The 22,908-nt window shown below is 37.4% G+C and overlaps 1 protein-coding gene across 10 annotated transcripts in view; it reads left to right on the top strand.

The window, feature by feature from the left end:
• Nucleotides 1-12,171, top strand: part of DYNC1I2 (dynein cytoplasmic 1 intermediate chain 2) — a 53,904-nt gene extending 41,733 nt beyond the window's left edge. For 6 of the 10 annotated variants that reach the window (XM_070803287.1, XM_070803283.1, XM_070803321.1 and 3 more), the window contains 3 exons: nucleotides 7,567-7,707; nucleotides 9,552-9,677; nucleotides 11,535-12,171. In XM_070803287.1, the coding sequence (XP_070659388.1) occupies nucleotides 7,567-7,707; nucleotides 9,552-9,677; nucleotides 11,535-11,648 (381 nt within the window). In that variant the 3' untranslated portion in view covers nucleotides 11,649-12,171. The remainder of the gene's footprint in view (nucleotides 1-7,566; nucleotides 7,708-9,551; nucleotides 9,678-11,534) is intronic. The other 4 variants (XM_070803303.1, XM_070803342.1, XM_070803295.1 and 1 more) reach the window with 1 other exon arrangement.
• The last annotated feature ends 10,737 nt before the right edge of the window (nucleotides 12,172-22,908 follow it).

Raw genomic sequence — 22,908 nt, 5'->3', positions numbered from 1 at the left:
CCGTTGACAGAGACACTGTCTCCAGGACAGTGCTTGAATTAGGCGTTTCTTCAGTTTTCTTATAAGATTGCTTCTTTATATTTCCATTTCTTTTTAGGATACATACATTCCTTCTCAAAAAGTTAGTATCTTCTTTCAGGTTATATAGAAAGGTATTTCTGCCCTTGGAATTGTTTCTTTTTCATGAGAATCTGTTTATTTCTATCTTGATTCAAGTGAGGACGTACTTATTTCCCATTTCTCTGGAGAGTACCTTACCGTTATGTTCATGGATTTACTATAGGGACTCTTTGGTTATTAATCTAGAACTCCCCAGATGCCCCCAGAAAAATATAGAATTACTGTATACATTTCCTAGGGCTGCCATATCAGATTGTCACAAACTGGGTAACTTAAAACAACAGAAATTTATTCTCTCACAGGAGGCTAGAAGTCTGAAATCAAGGTGTTGGCAAGGTTGGTTACTTTTGGAGGCTCTGAGGGAGAATCTATCCCTCTTCCCCTGTCTCTTTTCTAGTTTTCAGGGTTGCTAACAATCTTGTGCCTTTTGGCTTCCAGGTGCATCACTCCAGTTTCTGCCTCTGTTGTCACATGGCACTCTCCCTACATGTCTGTCCAGATTTTTCTCTTCTTTTAAGACAACAGTCATGCTAGATTCAGGGCCTACTCTAAGCAGTATAACCCCAGTTAAGTCTGCAAAAGACCCTTTTTCCAATAATGTCACATTTACAAGTTCCAAACAGACTTGAATTTGGCAGGGAGTTGTGGGGCTGGGGTGGGCAGGACACTATTTAACCCAATACATAACTGTAAAGAACTAAAAAATATATATATATGGTTTGTCTCTTGACCATTCAGTGTTTATTTTCACCATGTACTACAGCGAGTTGCCTTTGATTATTCAAATGCTATCTGTTGTTCAAGAAACAATACATTCTTTTGATTAATTCTTTTTGGCAAATGTATTTGCAAACCTTTTGTTTGTAAGAATTTTAGAGCGGCAGTGACCTTTAGACATCATCTAGTTCAGTAGCTCTCAGTTTTGGTCATATTAGAATCACCTTGGCAATTTTTAAAACTTTTAGTGCTCACCTGGCACCTGAGACTGATTAAATCATAGTATCTAAGGAGACTTGGCAACAGCATAATTTTGAAAATCTCTCCAGGATTAGGGGGATTACAATGTATAGTCAAAGTTCAGAACCACTGATACAGAACTTTTGTTCTGCAAATAAGGAAGCAGGGGCCTGCAGTGATGAGATGACTTCTCCAAAGCCTTAAAGCCCTGAAATAAGAGTCTAGGTCCTGTGTCCCTCTTCAGCTCTTTCCTGCTGCCTCTCTTCCATTTAGGCAGAAGTTCTCATCAAATTAAGAAAAGATATTACTATTAAAAAGTATTTCAAGTGATCCATTTGGGATTTTAATTTGCAGTGTCATATATAAGATTATATATTAATGAACAATTTTGGTATTGTGTGTGTTCTTTCTTTCTCTTTGAGGGGCAAAATTGTTAATCCTTGGATGACTGTTAAACTTGAAAAAATTACCAAAGGTTTCTAATTACATTTTATAAATTTGGAAATGTTGCCTTTATTGTATTTTTATTTTTAATATCTTTTACCCAGTTTTAATGCATCCTGCTCTTTTTCTCTGGCTGCATCATAGTCCACTTAATTAGATGAAGAATTTTATTAATAATTTCCTGAGACATTCCACAATATTCTTTTTCACTTTATATATAATTTTATGTGTTTTATTCAAATTAGTATATTAAATTTTTCATATTTTATAAAAAATGGAATCATGATATGTACTTATTTGTGTTTGGCTTTTTTGTTCATTATATTTGTAAGGGTCATTCCATTTTGTTGAATGTAGTTGTAGATTATTAGATGTTCATTGTCTCACATATATAGTATTCCCTTATGTAAATATACTATAATTTATCCATTCTGCTGCTGATGGTATGTGGGTTAATTGTAGTTTGGGGTTGGGTTATGGATAATGTTGCTATGAGCATAGTTGTAGGTGTCTTTTGGTGAACATAAACACTTGTTTCTGTTGGGCATATACTTAGGGAAATACTTGGCCATAAGATATGCACACTTTCAGTTGATACTGCTGAGCAATTTTCCAAAATAGTTTTACCAGTATTTTAAATTTAAAAAAATCTTGTAGACCAATATATATTCTTACAGAGTTGAACATGTATGTGCACATGACTGTGAACAACTGTGTTAAGTCTTTGATGAGAGACCATAAAATTGCCTAAAAATGGGATTTTCTTGAAGTATACAATCACCTCAGGATTTATAGACCTTGTTGTTCAGTCGCTCAGTCGTGTCCAGCTCTTTACAACCCCATGGACTGCCGCATGCCAGGCTTCTCTGTCCTTTACTGTCTCCCGGAGTTTGCTGAAACTCATGTCAATTAAGTTGGTGATGCCATCCAATCTTCTCATCCTCTGTCGCCCCCTTCTCTTGCCTTCAATCTTTCCCAGCATCAGGGTCTTTTCCAATGAGTTCACATCAGGTGGCCCAAGTATTGGAGCTTCAGCTTCATCAGTCTTTCCAGTGAATATTCAGAGTTGATTTCCTTTCGGATGGACTGGTTTGATCTCCTTGCTGTCCAAGGGACTCTCAAGAGTCTTCTCCAGCATCACAATTCGAAAGCATCAAATTGTTTGGTACTCAGCCTTCTGCATGTTCCAACTCTCACGTCCGTACATGACTATTGGAAAAACCATAGCTTTGAGTATATGGACCTTTGTTGGCAAAGTGATGTCTCTGCTTCGCAAAACACTGTCTAGGTTTGTTGTAGCTTTTCTTCCAAGGAGCAAGCGTCTTTTAATTTCGTTGCTGCAGTCACTGCAGTGATTTTGGAGCCCAGGAAAATATTCACTGTTTTCCATGTTTTCCCCACTCTTAGTTTTTGAATGTTGAGTTTTAAGCCAGCTTTTTCACTCTCCTTTTTCACCCTCATTAAGAGGCTCTTTAATTCCTCTTCACTTTCTGCCATCATCTGCATGTCTGATTCCAGCTTGTGATTCATCCAGCCCGGCATTTCACATGATGTATTCTGCATATAAGTTAAATAAGCTTTGACATACTCCTTTCCCAATTTTGAACCAGTCCACTGTTCCATGTCCAGTTCTAACTGGTGCCTCCTGACCTGTATACAGGTTTCTCAGGAGGCAGTAAGGTGGTCTGGTATTTCCATCTCTTAAGAATTTTCAGTTTGTTGTCATCCACATAGTCAGTGGCTTTAGTGTAGAAAATGAAGCAAAAGTAGATGTTTTTTTCTAGAATTCCCTTGCTTTTTCTATGATCCGTCAGATGTTGGCAATTTCATCTCTGGTTCTTCTGCCTTTCCTACATCCAACTTATACATCTGGAAGTTCTCAGTGCAAGTACTATTGAAGCCTAGCTTGAAAGATTTTGAGCATTACCTTGCTAGCATGTGAAATGAGCACAGTTGTAGTTTGAGCATTCTTTGGCATTGTCTTGCTTTGGGATTGGAATGAAAACTGACCTTTTCCAGTCCTATGGCCACTGCTGAGTTTTCCAAATCTGCTGGCATACTGAGTGCAGCATTTTAACAGCATCATCTTTTAGGATTTTAAATAGCTCAACTGGAATTCCATCACCTCCACTAGCTTTGTTCATAGTAATGCTTTTTAAGACCCACTTGATTTCACACTCCAGGATGTCTGGCTCCAGGTGAATGACCACACCATTGTGGTTCTCCGGGTCATTAAGACATTATTGTGTAGTTCTTCTCTGTATTCTTGCCACTCTTCTTAATCTCTTCTGCTTCTGTTAGGTTCTTGCCACTTCTGTCCTTTATTGTGCCCATCTTTTCTTGTAATGTTCCCTTGGTATCTCCAGTTTTGTTGAAGAGATCTCTAGTCTTTACCATTCTATTGTTGTGCTCTATTTCTTTGCATTGTTCACTTAAGAAAGCTTTTTTATCTTTCCTTGCTATTTCTGAGCAGGGTGTTTGTTAATCACTGATGTGCATCAGAACCTTTAGTGGAGCAACACCAGAGAGACTCAGGATGCACAGGGAAGGTGGGGCCCTGCGTCTGAATTTCTTAAAAGCTCTGCAAATGATCGTGATACTCATTGTTGCCTTGGCATTGTTGCCAAGGGGAGTTATAGGAAAATAATGATCTTAAGGAAAAAAACTCTTACTTTCTGTTTTTAGCTTACTTTTAAGTTTGTTTAAAATTTTTATTTTCTTAATTACAAACAGATTTTTTTTGGCTTTTAAGATAATCATGCAGTTGACATTTACTTTGATAACCTGGAAAATTTTAGATTTATAATTTTAAACTTTTTGTTATAGAAAATTCCAAATAGATACAAAAGCAGAAAGAGGAGTATAATTAAACTGTAGTGCTCATTACCTAGCTCCTAAAATTATCAACACGTGACCAACCTTGTTTGATCTATTCCTACGTACATTCCCTCCCTACCACTGGATTATTTTAAACAAAGACATAGTATGCAGTATTATATCTACAAAACAAAAAAAACCTGTAATACTACCATATCATTGTTGCACTCTCCCCCTAAATGAATAATAGTGATTCCTTAATTTCATAAAATAGGCGATTGGTACTCAATTAAAAAAATTTTTTTTGTTTTTTACCTTTTATTTGTTTGAAGCCGAATCCAGATGAGGTTCATTTATTTGTGATTAACCCATCCTTTGAGTCCTTCTCTTAAAAGTAGGGTTTCCTTCTCTGTCTTGCTGCTACTGCTGTTGAAGAAACCAGTTTGGTGGTCCTGTTAGTTTCTCACAGTCTGGATTTTGCATTCTGTGGTATCGTTCATACTGTTGTGTATAGTTGCAGATTGTTTATAATTCTGTAAGGAGAAGCTTAGTGTCCCCCAGTCCTTATGTTGACATCTCTTCATTCTTTTTGGTCATCTGGAGCTGCTTCTGCAGTAGATTCCTCAGGAGGTGCTCATGGGTGCGTTATTCCTGTATTCACAAGAGTCTGTCTATGAAGGTCAGTTTGTGCTATCTGCTAAGTTGCTTCAGTCATGTCCAATTCTTGTGACTCCATGCACTGTAGCCCGCCAGGCTCCTCTGTCCATGGGATTCTTCAGGCAAAAATATTGTAGTGGGTTGCCATGGCCTCCTCCAGGGGATCTTCCGGACCCAGGGATCAAACCCATGTATCCTGTTTCTCCTGGATTGCAGGTGATTCTTTACCACTGAGCCACCGGGGAAACCAGTTTGGCTGTATATAAAATCTACAGTTTACATTTTTTGATTACCTTAAATATATTACTGTTGTTTTCTGGCAAAAGCATTGTCAAAAAGTCTGATGACAATCCTATTTTTTTTCATTACCTCATAACTTGGTCTTTAAAAATCTGGATGATCAAATTTTTTTTTCTTTTTTTTTAAGGGTTGATTGTGTAGGTACACAAGATACTCTAATATGAATTTCAGGCTGTCTTTTATTTTAGGAGAGTTCTCTAAAATTATTATTTTTGTATTCTATAGTATTGCTTTGATTTTCTTTTTTAGGGCCTACCATTACAGGTATATCTTTGTTAATCTCATTTGTCTATCACTTTCAAAAAAATTCAGTTTATCTCTTTTTTTTAAAAATAATGGTGTTATTGAGATATAATTCATATACCATAAGATTCATCATTTAATAGTGTACAATTCAGTGGTTTGGGGATTTTATTTAAGCCATCCTGGTGGTATGAAATGATATTCCATTGTGGTTTTGATTTGCATTCCCATGATGGATAATGATATTGGACATCTTTTCAAGTGCTTATTTGTATTTGTAGATCTTCTCTGGAGAAATGCCTATTAAAACTTTGCCCAAGTTTTAATTGGGTTGTTTGCCTTTTTATTCAAGTATTGTTAAGATTTGTAGATACGAGTTACTTACAGATATATTATTTCCAAATATTTTCGCCCATTGTATAGGCTCTCTTCACTTTCTTGAGGGCATTATTTGAAGCACAAGGGTTTTAAATTTTGATTTACCCCAATATATATACTTTTTTTTTTTGTCATTTGTGCTTTTATCTCATCTAAGAAATCATTGACAAGTCCAAAGTCACAATGACTTACTCCTGTGCTTTCTCCTAAGTTTTACTGTTTTTACCTCTTGTATTTAGAAGTTGTATTATTTTACCTCTTATATTCGGATCTAAGATATTTTTGAGTTAATTTCTGGGTTTGATGTGGGGAAGGAGGGGTCCAACTTCATTCTTCTGCATGTGTATATACAGTTGTCCCAGCATCACTTGTTGAAAAGACTGTTCTTTTCACATATAATTGTCATGACATCCTTACACTTGTTAAAGATCTGTCACAATAACTTTGTGTGAGATTTGACTGAGATCCTTTTTTTTGTTCCTTATTATCTAGTAGTGAAATGAGTTTTTCTATGTGTTTAAGGAGGGAACGGGCATAGATAACTTTTCTAGTTTCATGTTGTTGTTGTTTAGTGGCTCAGTTGTGTCCTACTCTTTGCGATCCCATGGACTATAACCCGCCAGACTCTTCTGCCCATGGGATTTTCCAGGCAAGAATACTGGAGTGGGTTGCCATTTCCTTCTCCAGGGGATCTTCCTGAATCAGGGATAGAACCTGTGTCTCCTGCTTTGGCAGGTGGATTCTTTACCACTGAGCTACCTGGGAAGTCCTTTCTAGTTTTGTAGTCTAGGTTAAAGCTCTCCTAGGTTTTTTGCAAAGTGGATATATATCTCTCTGTGTCTTGTACTTCTGAAATGTATCTTTTCCGTTCCTCTCCACCACCTTTATCTGAACCTTCTCTTTCCCTTGTCCCTATTGTGCTGTGTTCCGCAACTTGGATTCCATTCCCTTCAGTTTCTTTTTGGTGAGACTTTGTCTTGGAAAGGGAGCTTTGATTTGTTAATTTTGTGAGTTTTTCGGGGCTCAGACTGCATCATTAGACCTTACTTCTATCACAACGGAGTCTGCCTTCGGTGTGTAAATGGAATTGTGTTGACTCCCTCCCAGTCTCTACTGCTGTTCTCAGACTGACCCCCATGCTGTCCAGTGATAACCCGCTGTGTACTGAAAGGCTTTTCTGTTCTATTCTCCAGCTGTGAGCAGCCCTCGTGCCTTCCTATACTTCTTCTCACACAGATGTGCCATGCAGATCTCATAGTTGGCCAAGGTTTCCACCTGTTTACATTTGAAGTTTTGTCTCCTGATTTTGTTGTAGATGTTGTTTATGAATCTTTGGTTTTTGCTATCCTTGGTGCTTTGTCTGGGTTTATGGGGAGATTTAGAGGAGATTCAAAAAGTATAGTGCCATTGCTCTCATCTTTCCAGAATCTTCAGCACATCCTATTCCTTTTTAAAAACAGTATGGTGTCTACAAGGTAAATAGAGAATGCAGTCCAGTTGTTGATTCGTACTTCATAACTTCAGGTAATTCTGTAGTGAAACAGATTATAGGAACTTTTTCTAGGCTGAGTTAAGTATCATAAAATGTTATCATACTTATTGAATGTATGTCATATTTTGCTGTGCTAAAAATCAACTTTTCCCTTTCAGAATAACAAGCCTTTGTACTCATTTGAAGATAATTCAGACTATGTTTATGATGTTATGTGGTCACCCACTCACCCAGCCCTGTTTGCCTGTGTGGATGGCATGGGTAGGCTGGATTTGTGGAATCTCAATAATGATACAGAGGTGAGCAGGAAAATAACAAAAATTGCACTGAAAAATGGAAAATTGGAGATTTATTGAATAATTTGTGAAATTCCTTTTATCCCAAGGAATGTGAAAGGACTCTGTGATTGTAGCTTCATCACAAAGAAAGCAAATAAGCTTTGTACCCTAAATAATAAACAGCCTGCTGTGCAGAACTGAAGGGAGAAATATTATTGCCAGGACCACTGGGGCATTCCTTTTACTTCTAAAAAGCATTGTCACATCTCTTCATGTCCTGGCAAAGTCTCATTCATAAGGCAACTGGGATATTTTTCATTCATAGGCTAGAAAGCAGATAGTTTCAGGCTGTTGACATACGTTAACCTTAATTTTGAATTTCTGAATCATCTCTTAGCCTTGGTAGAATTGTATATTATCCATAAATACTAGTCTTAGGCTGACTTGAGTGACACAAAATGTATTTTCATGACTTGCTCTGTGAAAGATTAAAAACAGTGTTACTGTTACTATAACATTAATATAGAAATAATCAAATTTCATAATTATTATACTAAAATGACTTATTTGGAATGAAATTTAACTGCAGCTATTATTTATTCTTAACTATGTTTGTTTTTACCAATGTAGGCAGAGGCTTAGAGTGTTCTTAGAGTTCTGTATTGCAACGTGGTGGTTAAGAAGTACATTAGCAGTTCTATCAATAAAAGTTATTGAGAAAGTCTCTTGGTGCCTTCTCCCACAGCCACTGTTTCTCACATCTCTTCTTATTTCTAGTGGCTAAATATATGTTATCATAATCCTTTAAGTAAATTAGTTGATTATACAGGACAAGGAATTTATATATTGGAAATACAAGTATTTTAACATCATGCTAACTTCTGCTCTAGTAGTTTGAAGAGCAACATTCAGATACTGCTAGGGAAAGATATTGAGTCCTGGATACATGACTGGACTTAATTATACATTTCTGGTTATCTAGAGTGGTACCAATTTTCTTAATTTGGATTTTCATGTTAGGCATTTGTGGTTACAATTCAATTTTGATCTGTTCTATAATTTAACTCACAATAAAGCTAAGTTATAATTTTTCTCTTACAACTATTTTGGCATTCTACAAGGTTAAATTACTCATTTGGGGATGACTTATGTCAAATAGAAGGATTATTTTTAATCAGGTTTCAGAAATTTAAAAATATTGTGATTCTGTTCTGAGTCAAACATTGAAGGTTTGCTCTGTGAGTGGCAGATAATTTCTTTTCCCTCAGCATAGCAGAGGGTACGGTCATAATCCGAGGGATGGTGCCGTTGTGTTGGTGCTGTCATCTTGCCTTGCTCCAGATAGTTCATGGGAACAAGGGCTTTGGAATGACCCATACTGCATCTTTGGTATGAACTGTAGAATCTGTGGATCAAATCACAGGTTTTAGCTAACAGAGACACAAGCTACAAAAGTAACTCCTGTCCTCTAAAATTGAACCATAATCTGTTTATGCGGGCTTCTGAGATGTTTCTTTAAAAGAGGTTTTGGCCATCTGTTTTCAAACGGCTTGACTTCTTAAAAAAGTCAAAACAACAAAGAATCCTTTATTAAAGAGAAGATTTCTCAAAATGATGTGTCCAGTCATGTGAAGATTTCTTATGAAAGGACTTAAGTTATTTTCCCAAACCATTTTCAAGGATTGACTGTAATGTCATTCAAAATATATCACTGAACAGGAAGAAAGTTGGGAAAATTCTTTATCTATTTTCATCTTTGTTTTCAAAAACCTAGCCAGATTGGAGGAAAAGGAATTACTATTTTACATGTTTATAGAAATCCTGATGAAACTTTTAACACTGAACTGTATTTTAAATGACTTTAGGTGCCAACTGCAAGCATTTCTGTGGAAGGTAATCCTGCTCTTAATCGTGTAAGATGGACCCATTCTGGAAGAGAGATTGCCGTGGGTGATTCTGAAGGACAGATTGTTATATATGATGTGGGAGAGGTATGGGGCTCACTGCCTATAATTTTGACACATCTATTTAGCTTTCATGGAACTATAGTGACAGTATCTTTGTGGTTAAATCTAGTCTTTGAGGTTCATGAATTGAATAACCCATGTGTTTGTAAAGATAAAACTTACTTTTCATTACAGAAGCAACTCTTGAGATTAGTTTCCTTTCTAAACTGAATGTCCTGTGTCCCTATGCAACAAATTTTGAGGGTAGTATCATATGTCGAAAGTACTTTCCAGCATGCATTGCTGGAAATTAGAAATTCTTCAAGCAGAAGAAATTTAGTTATAGTTGGACTTGGGGGCTTTACAGAATTGACATTGAGATAAGATTTTATTTTCTATATTCGTAGATTTGTTTGGACCAGGTAGCTCAAATTAAAAGTAGTATCTTTTAAGAGCTACCTAATGACTATGTGAAATGTCATTCTTGACTCCTTGAGCCTTATTGCAAAGCCATTATGAATGAACCCAACAGGATGAGTTGCAGCCCTCTCATCTTTACTGTTTGGGTTGACTGTGCACAGTGCTCGGGAGTGGTATCCTCATGTTTTAGCCCTGGCTAGTGCCTTAGTCACTCTTTTCTTTTGCTGTGCCTTATGATTCTCCATCCTGTCTGGAAATCCCACAGCCTCTAGCAACTGCATCTGGAGAGAGGTAAATTGGATCATGTAGAGCAGCCAGTTGAATTCTCTGCATAGATGGAATTACTCTGTATCTGCACCATCCAACATGGTAGCCATTAGCCAGATTTGGCTACTGAACACTTAAAATGTGGCCAGAACAGCTGAATAACTGAATTTTCAGTTTTATTTCATTTTAAGTAATTTAAATGTAAATAGCCACATTTGTCTGGGAGCTACAATACTGGGTATCACTGTCCCATCTAGTCTAAAGTCGTACAGTAGATTTAGAAGCAGGCACATCCATTTGCCACACTGAATGCTCTGTGCCCTAATATGGCATACTGCTGCTGCTGCTGCTAAGTCTCTTCAGTCGTGTCCGACTCTCTGCGACCCCATAAACGGCAGCCCACCAGGCTCCCCCGTCCCTGGGATTCTCCAGGCAAGAACACTGGAGTGGGTTGCCATTTCTTTCTCCAATGCATGAAAGTGAAAAGTGAAAGTGAAGTCACTCAGTCATGTCCGACTCTTCGTGATCCCATGGACTGCAGCCTACCAGGCTTCTCCATCCATGGGATTTTCCAGGCAAGAGTACTGGAGTGGGGTGCCATTGCCTTCTCCGAATATGGCATGCTAGATTCCTCCAATATTATAATGACAGCTGTCAAAAATTTTTGGTTATTGAACTGCTTCAGTGAGGGAAATATATCCCAAGTGTCCTTTCCCCTTTTACTATTGATGTGTCACTGAATTGGTAAGTAGCAGCATACCTTTTGACGAAAGGTTTAAGATACATCAAGAAAGGTTATCTTATACTCCAAACAAAAATACTTAAACAAGAAATCAGCCTCTTATGAACCATGTTTCAAAAATTATTTCATACTCATGTGCAAGAAGTAAAAATTCTTCAGAAATTCCTTCCTGCTCACCAGAAAATCCATGAGATAGTGCATAGGAGTTATATTTAAAGAGCATCATGTCATTCTCTCTTGCACAGATGCTGATAATAGCAAAATCATTTCTGAGGCTGTCACAACACACTTCTCAAACACTATCTTTTGTTTTGAAATGTTATAAATTATTGGTATAGTAGCTGTAATTATGGAAGGGACATTCAAGTCAATTATTACTTTTTAATGGAAAAATTATTTGAAAACACTGAAAAATAGTGGGTAAGATGATCTTTTATTTCAGTGTACATAAAGCATTGTATTTCTTTTAACAGCAGATTGCTGTCCCCCGAAATGATGAATGGGCACGGTTTGGCCGAACACTTGCAGAAATTAATGCAAACCGAGCGGATGCAGAGGAGGAAGCAGCTACCCGAATACCTGCTTAGCTCCTGAAGAGAGAATATGTAGCCTTAGTGGATTTGGGGAAGACTCGAAGTAGATCCTAGAACTATTTTGCATGCTTCTGTCTAAATGATAATTAAAAGGAAATTTCGTGGATTAAACTATGGATTTAATGCAGCAAGCAAGTCTTACAAAGTCCTTTTTTATATAACATGCATTTTGTTTTGAATTTGTGTCATTTTTAATACAGTTGATTGACTTTACAGAATGCAACCTTTTCTGAATTCTTATACACAGGTGTATATTTGGTATTCTTTTGACGTCTTTTCAGCTTATAACACTATATACAGTTCTTTCTAAAGCACAGATTATGGTCCACATATTTTTAAATAACCATGATTCACTGTTATACTGATAATGTGCTCACTAACCATAATATGTAGGAACATTGTTTATTCTTAGCTATAGCATGAAAACTATCCAGTTCCATTCTGATACTCTCTTTTTCTTTACAATTCTTGTGATAACTGTCTATAAATAAAAACAAATATGCTTTAACTTTTCAAATTTTCATTTTGATTTACTCCTTGCAATTAAAATGTTATTAAATTCTGTCTCTCTCATAAGGTATCCTGTCTTCATCTTGCTTTAAGCTCCTGCTGTAAGCAGCTACCTCAAGTCCTGGAAAGCTTTGTTCCTTAAATTACCATACAGTATACTGTAGATCTCCCAGTTCATTATGAGCTGATGTCTAGGTAATCTAAGTGAAAAAATTTCTTCTAGATTAATTTTTGTTTTACTCCCTTTTTCTTCCCATCTAAGATATGGTGTAAAGAATAAACGGAAAGCTGCCTGTTGTTTTTGCTAATTGAGATTATATGTGAACCCTCTGAGACTGAAACCTCCTTTGAGAGAAATTGATTTTGTGGTTGTAGTAGCTATGAAAGAAAGTGCTCAAATTAAGTTTTTGTCATTGGATCAACTCCACATCTTGAGATCTGTTACAACTTTGTCTATAAGCCTGAAAGTTAAGTGGCAAATATTCTAAGAATTTGTGTTGAAATCAACCTGTTTCAGGACTAGAGAAAAAGATTATGCTCAGATGTTGAATTTATTCACTTTAAGTTGTCTAGTTCCTTGACCTTTTGTCCTTCTAAAGTTTAACTGTCATTTATTCAGCAACATGAAGAATAGATAGCAGATTTTGAACATTTTTGTTTGGATTTTCTTAATCTAACAAAGGTCTGTTTGGAAATACATTTCCAAGTAATTTATTCCTAACTATGAGTATTGTATACTGTGAGGAATAATTGACCTGGAATATCAACCCCAAATTCTAGCTCTGGCACTCATGAGAAGTATGGTTTTTGCCAACTAAGTCTTTATATCTGACTTTTTATCTAGGAGTTAAGATTAGATGATTTCTAAATTTCCTTCCAGCTCTAAAATTATTGATTCTAATTACTTCAGGCAATTCTCTATTTTTATATATTCAGTTTTCATAGGTTTACACCCCATAATTGCCTGTTATATATCAGCAGCAAATAAGTTACCTCATGGTAGTAATGTCTGTGAGCCAAAAATTCAATCTTAGTGGGGTCACACTGTCTTAGTATAGAACTCATGTAATCACCTAGTTACTGTATTCTTGCCCTCCATTTGTATAAATGAGTACAAAAAAAGAAGACACAATTATGATTAAGGTTGGAAATCACAAGATGAGGCAAACCCAGATGCTCACTGGACTCAAGTTGATGCATCCAACTGTGAAAGAATAAAATTGGTAAGTGTTAGTAAAAAATACTTCTCACCAAAGAGTTCTTGCTTTTGGGAAATAACTTTCTTTCTCCCCCCAAAATACAGTGTAGGCCTTTATCTTTACCCATTTAACTTTAGCCTACATTTTTAGTAACACACGAATTTAATGGGAGGAATTGCCTTTTAAAGTTAACTGTGAAAATAAATAAATAAAATAAATAAATAACTGTATAAAAGCAAAATACAAAGTACTGAGGGTGTAAATATTGATATGAAATCTTCTGACAGATTAAGCTGCTTAGAAAAGTGTCTCAACTCTTCTGTTTTAGAAATGGAAACCTTACAAGTTTAAAAAATATCCACTTACAGAAATTGTACCTTATTTGTTACCAGTTATACTTTTTTCCTGAGTGGGAAACAAGCCATAGCTTTCTGGCTAATTTCTTATTTTGTGTTTGTTGTTTGGCTATTTTCTTTTCTAATGAGAAGTTGGTTACCTTTGAATAGAGGAAGAATACTCAGTTTTGCAGAAGACAGCTTATAAACCTCAGAAATAATCGTGTGGTTTTTTTCGTATTAATAACCAAAAAAAAAAAATCTTCCAGTTGATAGATCTAGTTCCCTACAAAGTTTAGAAAATATCTAGATATAAAACATTGTTTCCATAATGCTGAGATATTGCATATTGAAAGAATGGATGACCTAAAATTTAGGAGTAAGAAGTAAAGCTAAGTAGTTTTAGGAATGATCCTAGTCTTTCAATATTGTAAGAATGTTGATTCATTCTGTTTTGTACTAGTAGTAATAAATTGTAACCTCTACCACTTGAACCACGTGGAAAAGGTGTTTGAATGAGTGAATAAAAATTTGGAGTGAAGAATATAATTTTTCATCTTTCCGTTCTGTCAGGCATTCGCTTTCATTTTTTTAGAGTTTTAAAAACATTTATTTTTGGCTGCACTAGGTCTTTATCACGAGCTGTCTCTAGTTGTGGTAACAGGGGCTACTCTAGTGTAGCGTGTGGGCTTCTCGTGCAGTCGCTCCTCGTTGCAGAGCATGGGCTCTAACACGTGTGGGCTTAGTAGTTGTGGTGCACAGGCTTAGCTGCCCCACAGCGTGTGGAGTCTGCCCAGAGCAGGGATCAAACCTATGTCCGCTGCATTGGCAGGCAGATTCCTAACCACAGACCCACCAGGGAAGTCCTCAGGCAATGCTTTTTAAATGTCTTTCCCACAATCCTGGTATTTCAGCATTGGCATTGTGATATTTCATAATTAGAAAAACTGTACAATTAAGTACATTGCAGAGAACAGAGCTTCAGTTACAAATCCAGCTGCTCCAGTGGCTGTGAGAACCAAGTTATTTCAAATGTAACATAGTACCCAATGTGACAGTATTATGCCTGAATCTTGGGCTTATAGCTAAAAAGCTATAGCTTTGCCTTGTTTGATCATTTAGTTAAGGGATGGTAATTCCCACTGAGGTCCAGCCCCTCTGCCAAGCCAGAGGCAAGAAAGGAGTTCTTGCTTTCCTGCTATTATCTTGCTAATTGCTAGGCAACTAGGGACCTTACAGGTTTGGGAAAAATACCTGGGAATCTTATTTTTTATTCATTTAAAAAATGTGCTGAAGAAATTACTTAGTGCTTCCCAGGTGGCACCAGTGGTAAAGAACCTGCCTACAAATGCAGGAGACATGAGAGATGCAGTTTCCATCCCTGGGTCAGAAAGATCCCGTGGAGGAGGGCATGACAATCCACTCTGGTATTCTTGCCTGGAGAATCCCATGGACAGAGGAGCCTGGTGGGCTACAGTCCATGGGGTCGCAAAGAGTTTAGACACGACTGAAGAAACTTAGGAGCAGCAGGAAATTCTTTACTTAGAGATCTGGTTTACAGACTGGGGGTCTCTAGTGCTACCAAAGAAGAGGAAATTTGCCCCAAAGGCAAGAAGGGAGCAGCATGTTTATGATTTCTTTTGAAGAAGAGGATTACAATTAACATCATTTTAACTAATCAATTTTAATGCCCTAAGAAGGTAATAATTTGCTTGCACTTAATATATAGTAGTATAATTTTTGAATCCTTTTCACATACAAGAAACATGTTTTAGAAAAAGATCCTATATCCTAGCCAGAATGCCAACTAGAAGGCTTTGAATAGTCATCATATTGTAACCCTTTTTCAATAGGCCAGTGCTCTCAGACCTTTTGTTGGAATTTAGATGTACAGATTCTCTTCTGCCGTCCATGTTCACAATCCCTGAACTTAAAAGTTAAAATGGATTTCTGGTATTTAAATTTTCAGAATGTAGCTTCCGGCCACTGATAGTTTGAATGTAGCCAATCAGCAATCTTTTACAAACTTTTCTAAAATTACAGTATTTTGTGTTGTTAGTTTCATAGCAGGAATCTCAGTTTCAGCTTCTTAATATTCCATTACCAGTTCCCAGTCAGAGGATGGAACAGCTTGCACTCAGGTAAGCTTTCAGAAAGGTCTGTTTGACTTTGTGAGGTCATGTATTCAGGTCCGTGGTAATGTATTATCCTGCCTCTCTCGTAATGTACTTGATTTGATCGGAAAGCTGTAGGGCAGTGATTGTGTAGGGTGTAGAACACACCTACGTGGTGCTGAACACGCCGAGATGTGACTGTGTGACTCTGGAAATCAGTGTGCCACCAGTAAGGCTTTGATGGCAAGTCACTTTATCTTTCTGGATTTTTGTACTAGATTTTTAAAAAACTTTTTATGAGCAAATAGAAATGCTTTGGAACAGAATCTTTTATACTTAAGGGTGGCTTGATATAAGAAAAGAATACTGGTCTCAAAGTCCCAAGTTCTAGTTCTGATACTCCCCATTACCAGTAATATCACCTGGGTAAAGGATCAGTATTCTTATCTGTTACGTGATGAAAATTTTTGCTTTGTGTGAAGGTTACGTGAGATATTATGTATGTGAAGACTTGTAAATTATGAAGTGCCATACAAATAATGGATTGTTTTTTTAAAGAATATAAGAATGGAGAGAGAGCACTTTATGTAGCCATCTGGGTAATGTAACCCAGCTAATCTAAGGATTAGGTGGCTTGGTATTGAAGAAAAAAATTTTTAATTCTAAGAAATCACATCACAATTTGAATCCTCAGATGTTTAAGAGTATCAGTGAACTGAGGGAGAAATACTTATTGTCCTTAATGATACTTTTCCTAGGAGTACTTTCTCTTACTGCATTCTATGGTAAAATTACAAATTATGCCAGTAAGAAAAAAAGACCCAATCAATTTCTAGTCAATATGTAGCTCTTGCACTTATGTTAGTTTCAGATGTGGATTGCAATATCTGGAGTCTTAGAAGAGGTGGAATGCCTTTTTCAAATCAATGAGAAAACAAAGGTGATCCAGCTACCTCCTGGAGTCAGTCACACCCACAAAAATCTGGGGAACAGCAGTTACTCAACTGTTACAACTTATGAAGTACCCATTCCTCCCTAGGGTCTGTCCCCTTGGAAGTAACATGGGCTTACTGTAGGAAGATGGTCACTGGAAAGAGGAGCTTCAGTCTTAAAGAACCTGTGTGTAGTTGCCAGGCTTAGAGGAAGCCCTAAAATTAGTCTTGCAGGAATAGCTTTTGTCTAATTCATTAGCAGATATGTGCTGTCACATTATATCCAAGTTATGATTTCCAGAAATAAGTCAAAATCTGACTTGATAACAAATACTTGGTAAAATAACTATGCCCTTCTTGATTGTCCCCACTTCCAATAATGTTTGATACAATCAATGAGTTTGTCAGTACACTGAGGGTCATTAGATGGATTTGGAGGATGCTTCATCTTCCAAAGGCAGAAAAAATGGCCTTAGCCCTTCTGAAACTCAGGAGTTTAAGTAGAATTTGTGTTGACCGAGTAAAAGGACTTGTATATTTTGTGCTGAAAAATCAGGTAAAGGAGTACAGTGTGATTCTTCATGGAAGACTATCCCTGGGTTTTCCTGCTCCTTATTTTAGGCAAGTCTTTCATTTCTCTAGACCATCATCCTCTGTTGCAAAATGGATGCTGCTGTAATATCAGTGTTAGAATAACTAGAATAATACATCCACATAGATCAGAAGCCCTAAAAGGCTAATTATGAAAGATACTATGCTTTAGTTTGAATTATATCAACTGAGAAGAAACTAACTAAATCCTAATGTTTGGTTGGTAAATCCCTTCAAAAATGAGGGTCCTGAGATTTGTATTTCTAGTTCAGTGTCTTAGTGTCAACTTGTGTTGAAACTCAGTTAACCATACATTCGAGCAAATATCTTCATCTAAGTTTATTTCCCCATCTCCCACTTCACAGGGCTGTGTAAAAATGAAGCACTGTACAAATAAGAGGCATGTTATAATGGGAGGTGATGATAACTTCCAACAGTTTTACTACCTGCTCTTCAATAGCTCCCACAGGTTTGTAGGTTCTATCTCTTGGCTGTTAGAGGTTAAAAACAAGCTTTTAGAAATCAGAGATCTCTACCACCACCTCTGCTTTACCACAAAGGGCTTTCTGGCTTGACCAGTTAGGATTACTGTCTAATCTTATCTTAGCTCCCTTCCCCCTGCTTTCTCTACTGAGAAAGACCACAAAACCTGTATGAAATAAGTTTCAAAGAAATAGAACTGGGAAGATCAGTAGTACAAAGATCTTGTACTAACACTTTATACTTAGTGGAAGTATATGTCTGTTTCCAAAGTTTGTTTGCTTTGTAAACTCTGGCTTTAGTATATTCTGACCGTGTATTAATAACTGGTAGCATTTATTGAGCATTTGTAACACGATTCTCTCACACACACACATTCTCATTTATCTAAGCTCCCCTATAATGTGGGAACTACTGTTATTACTAACTTAAAAAAACAGAAACTAATTTGAACAATTTGTGGAGTAAACATTTCCACCGTGGCCAACAGCAAACTACCAATGACGTCACTGAACATGGAGTTGGGAAAATAAACACGTAATGGGCTCTCCCTGCACTGGTGCAAGCCGCGTCCAGCATGTTGTCACTGTGCTTGGGAACATTAACTGACTCACAATCTAGGAACTAAACATTATTATAGAGGTGTGTACTTAACCACTATACCACACTGCGTTTATGATCTTAGTCTACCAACACATCAGTTTTTTATTCAGATAAGCTTGCGTACAGTGGCACAGGCATAAAAGTACCATGAAATAACCTCGTGACAGAGGAATTAGGATTAGTGTTCTGGCTTTGAGGAACCTATAAAGATATTTTATAACTTTCTATTGTCCTTCTGGTTCACTCAAACTTCAGGAAGAAACGGATTAGATATGGAAATGAAAATGCTCACTGGCTGAAGATGGTGGTGGCTCTTAAGTAGTCGACTTACCTACAACTGATCAGGACTCCCTTGTGACATCTCTGGTAAGAAGGACTCGGCCTGAAATCTATTTAGCAAGCACTGCCTTTCTCTTTCCTAAATCCTCCCCCTAATATCTGCAGGGCCTGAGGAAACAGGTCAAAATATTTTGAGGTTATAAAATCAAGCTAACAGCTATTATGTTCACACAACACGCGCATGCAGCTTGGATTTTAGAATTTTCTGATTTCTCAGAACTCCAGAGGTGGTAGCCAGGGGAGAGCCAGCACACAGCCCATTCCTCTCCTCCTCTTCCACCATTCAATCTCTTAATAGCCACTAAGGAACATTTGTGGGTTCTTCAGCCTACATGCCTAAGTTTTGTCCCCCCCTGCAAGGAGCCACCTCTTGACCACCCTTAAATATAAGGCTACATTTTTGGGAAAATGAGCCTGGAAGCTGAGCTGTTTAGGCGGGAAGTTTGAGTCCCAGGTACCTTAAACATGACCTAGATTGAAATGAAATGGGCTCCAGGTGGTCGTATCCTATTGGCCCTGCAGATGGGGATACAGCTACATGGGGGCCTAGGCACAGAAATGATTTGAGGCCCTCTCAAATGAGGCAGCTAAGGGTAGTGCTAGGCTTTTTCCTAAAGTCAACAGAGTACAATTTTTAAAATTTTTACTGACGTATATAGCGAACTATGTAACATTGTGTAAGTTTAAGGTGTACAATGGCTTCCCTGGTAGCTCAGACAGTAAAGAATCCATATGCAGTGCAGGAGGCCAGGGTTCAATGTATTGATTTGATATGTTTATATATTGCTTTATATAAGTAGGTATAGCGTGATAGAGGTTTAGCATTAACTACATGTTGTCACAAATGGCAGGAACTCCTCATTTCTTATGGCTAATACTCCATTGTATGTATGTCTGTATAACTGTGCTATCCATTCATCTGTTGATGGACACTTAGGTCGTTTCCGTATATTGGCTATTGTGAATAATGCTGCAGTCAACATAGTGTATATTTTTCTTTAATATCTTATTTTCATTTCTCTGCATATATACCCAGATGTGGAATCGCTGGGTCCTAAGGTAGTTTTGTTTTTTATTTCTTGAGGAATTGTACTGTTTTCCATAGTGGCTGTACCAATTTACACTCCGAGCAACAGGGTACAAGGAAGGGTTCCCTTATCCTTTCATGCTCACAACTTTTGTCTTCTTGATGACACCCGTTCTAACATACAAGGTTTTGATTTACATTTCTCTGATGATTAGTCACTGCAGATGGTGACTGCAGCCATGAAATTAAAAGACGCTTACTCCTTGGAAAAAAGTTATGACCAACCTAGATAGCATATTGAAAAGCAGAGACATTACTTTGCCAACTAAGGTCCGTCTAGTCAAGGCTATGGTTTTTCCAGTGGTCATGTATGGATGTGAGAGTTGGACTGTGAAGAAAGCTGAGCGCCAAAGAATCGTTGCTTTTGAACTGTGGTGTTGGAGAAGACTCTTGAGAGTCCCTTGGACTGCAAGGAGATCCAACCAGTCCATTCTGAAGGAGATCAGCCCTGGGATTTCTTTGGAAGGAATGATGCTGAAGCTGAAACTCCAGTACTTTGGCCACCTCATGCAAAGAGCTGACTCATTGGAAAAGACTCTGATGCTGGGAGGGCTTGGGGGCAGGAGGAGAAGGGGACGACAGAGGATGAGATGGCTGGATGGCATCATTGACTCGATGGACGTGAGTCTGAGTGAACTCTGGGAGTTGGTGATGGACAGGGAGGCCTGGCGTGCTTCGATTCATGGGGTCGCAAAGAGTCGGACGTGACTGAGTGACTGAACTGAACTGATGATTAGTGATGTTAAGCACCTCGTCATATATCTGGAAGTTGTCTTTGGAAAAATGTTTGGTTCTATACCCATCTTTTAATCAGATTGTTTGCTTTTTATTGTTTGGTTTATATATTTTGGCTATTAATTGCTTGATATATGCTTTGCAAATACTGTCTCCCATTCCATATGTTGCTTTTTTTTTTTTTTTTGCTGTGCAGCTTTTTATTTTGTAGCCCTGCTTGTTGATTTTTCTTTTGTTGCTTGTGCTCTTGGTGTCATATCTAAAATATCACTACACCAATCAGTATCAAGGAGCTTTTTTGTTTTCTTCTAGGAGCTTTATGGGATCAAGTCTTATGTTTAAGTCTTTAATCCATTCAAGTTAATTTTTGTGAGTGATGTAAGATAGAGGTGTCATTTTTCTGCATGTGGTTATCCAGTTTTCCCAGCACCATTTATTTACGAGACTGTCCTTTCCCCGTTGAGTGTTGGCTCCCTTATCAAATATTAGTTGATTGTTTATGCAACGGGTTATTTCTGGGCTCTCTATTCTGTTCTATTGATCTATGTGTGTGTGTTATGCTACTGCTGCTGCTGCTAAGTTGCTTCAGTCATGTCCGACTCTGTGCGACCCCATAGACGGCAGCCCACCAGGCTCCCCAGTCCCTGGGATTCTCCAGGCAAGAATACTGGAGTGGGTTGCCATTTCCTTCTCCAATGCATGAAAGTGAAAAGTGAAATTGAAGTTGCTTGGTCGTGTCCAACTCTTTGTGACCCCATGGACTGTAGCCCACCAGGCTCCTCCGTCCATGGGATTTTCCAGGCAAGAGTACTGGAGTGGGGTGCCATTGCCTTCTCTGGTGTGTTATGCTAGTAACATACTATTTTAATTACTATAGGTTTGTAGTATAGTTTGAAACAAAGTGTAATCCCTGTGGCTTTTTTCTTTCTCAGGATTGTTTTTGATATTTGGGGTCTTTTGTTTTAAATCTCATATGAATGTTAGGATTATTTTTTCTATTCCTGTGAAAAATGCCATGGGAATTTTGATAGGGATTACATTGACTCTATAGATGACTTTAGGTAATATGGATATTTTAGAAATATTAATTCTTCCAGTCTGTGAACACAGGGTATCTTTCCATTTGTTTGCGACTTCTTCAGTTTCTTTCATCAAAGTCTCATAGTTTTCATTGTACAGATCTTTCACTTCCTTGGTTAAATTTATTCCTAAATGTTTTATTGTTTTGATGCCACTGTAAATGGGGTTATTTTTTTTTCTTTTCAGGTATTTTGTTATTGGTATTATGTAAGTGTGGGGCTTCCCAGGTGGCTCAGTGGTAAAGAATCTGCCTGCCAGTTCAGGACATGCAGGTTTGATTCCTGGGTTGAGAAGATCCCCTGGAGAAGGAAATGGCAACCCACTCCAGTATTCTTGCCTGAAAAGTCTATGGACAGAGGAGCCTGCAGGCTACAATCCATGGGGTCAGAAGAGTCAGACATGACTGAGCATGCATGCATGCAAATATAAATGCAGCTGATTCTGTATATTATATATATACAGATTTTTATTATTATTATATATATATTGATTTTGTATTCACACCTTTTAGCAGTGTGTTGTGTACTTTCCCATCTCCATGTCACTGACTAGCATCTTTTCATTCCAGCTTCAAAGAACTCCTTTCAGTGTTTCTTGCAAAGCAAGTCTAGTGGACTCCCTCAGCTTTCGTTTTTCTGGGAAAGTATTTCTCCTTCATATCTCAGGGGTAAGTTAGTCAGATAAAGTATTCCTGGCGGGCAGTTTTTTTTCTTTCAATGAACACTTTGAATATGTTATTCCACTCTCTTCTGACCTGTAGGGTTTCTGCTGAGAAATTTGCTTATAGCCTAATGGTGGTGCCTTTGTAAGTTACATAATCTTTTTTTTCCTGACTGCTTTCCGAATTCTCTGATTTTTTGACAGTTTCATTATAATGTGTCTTAAAGGACGTCTTTTTGCATTGAGATCGTAGGTTGACCTGTTATCTTCATGAATTTGGATATCCAAATCTCTCCTCAGGTCTCTGTTCAGCTGTTATTCCTTTGAATAAATTTTCTGCCCCCTTCTCCCTCTCTACTCTTTCTGGAACACTGATTATTCATACATTTGTTCTTTAGATGGAATCTCATGGATAACATTGACTTTCTTTACTCTTTTTCACTCATTTTTCTTTTTTCTGCTCTTATTTCAAAATTCCTGTCTTCCATTTGCTTCACAGTGCTATGGATGCTATTCCTTGGGTAAACATCTCATCTTATTCATGTACATTTTTCCCTGATAAAATTGAATTAAGTTTTTTGTGTAATTC

This window comes from Bos indicus, chromosome 2 (genome assembly GCF_029378745.1).
Source record: "Bos indicus isolate NIAB-ARS_2022 breed Sahiwal x Tharparkar chromosome 2, NIAB-ARS_B.indTharparkar_mat_pri_1.0, whole genome shotgun sequence".
NCBI lineage: Eukaryota > Metazoa > Chordata > Mammalia > Artiodactyla > Bovidae > Bos > Bos indicus.
The sequence above is the reverse complement of the archived record's forward strand: the minus strand, read 5'-3'. Positions and strand labels throughout refer to the sequence as shown.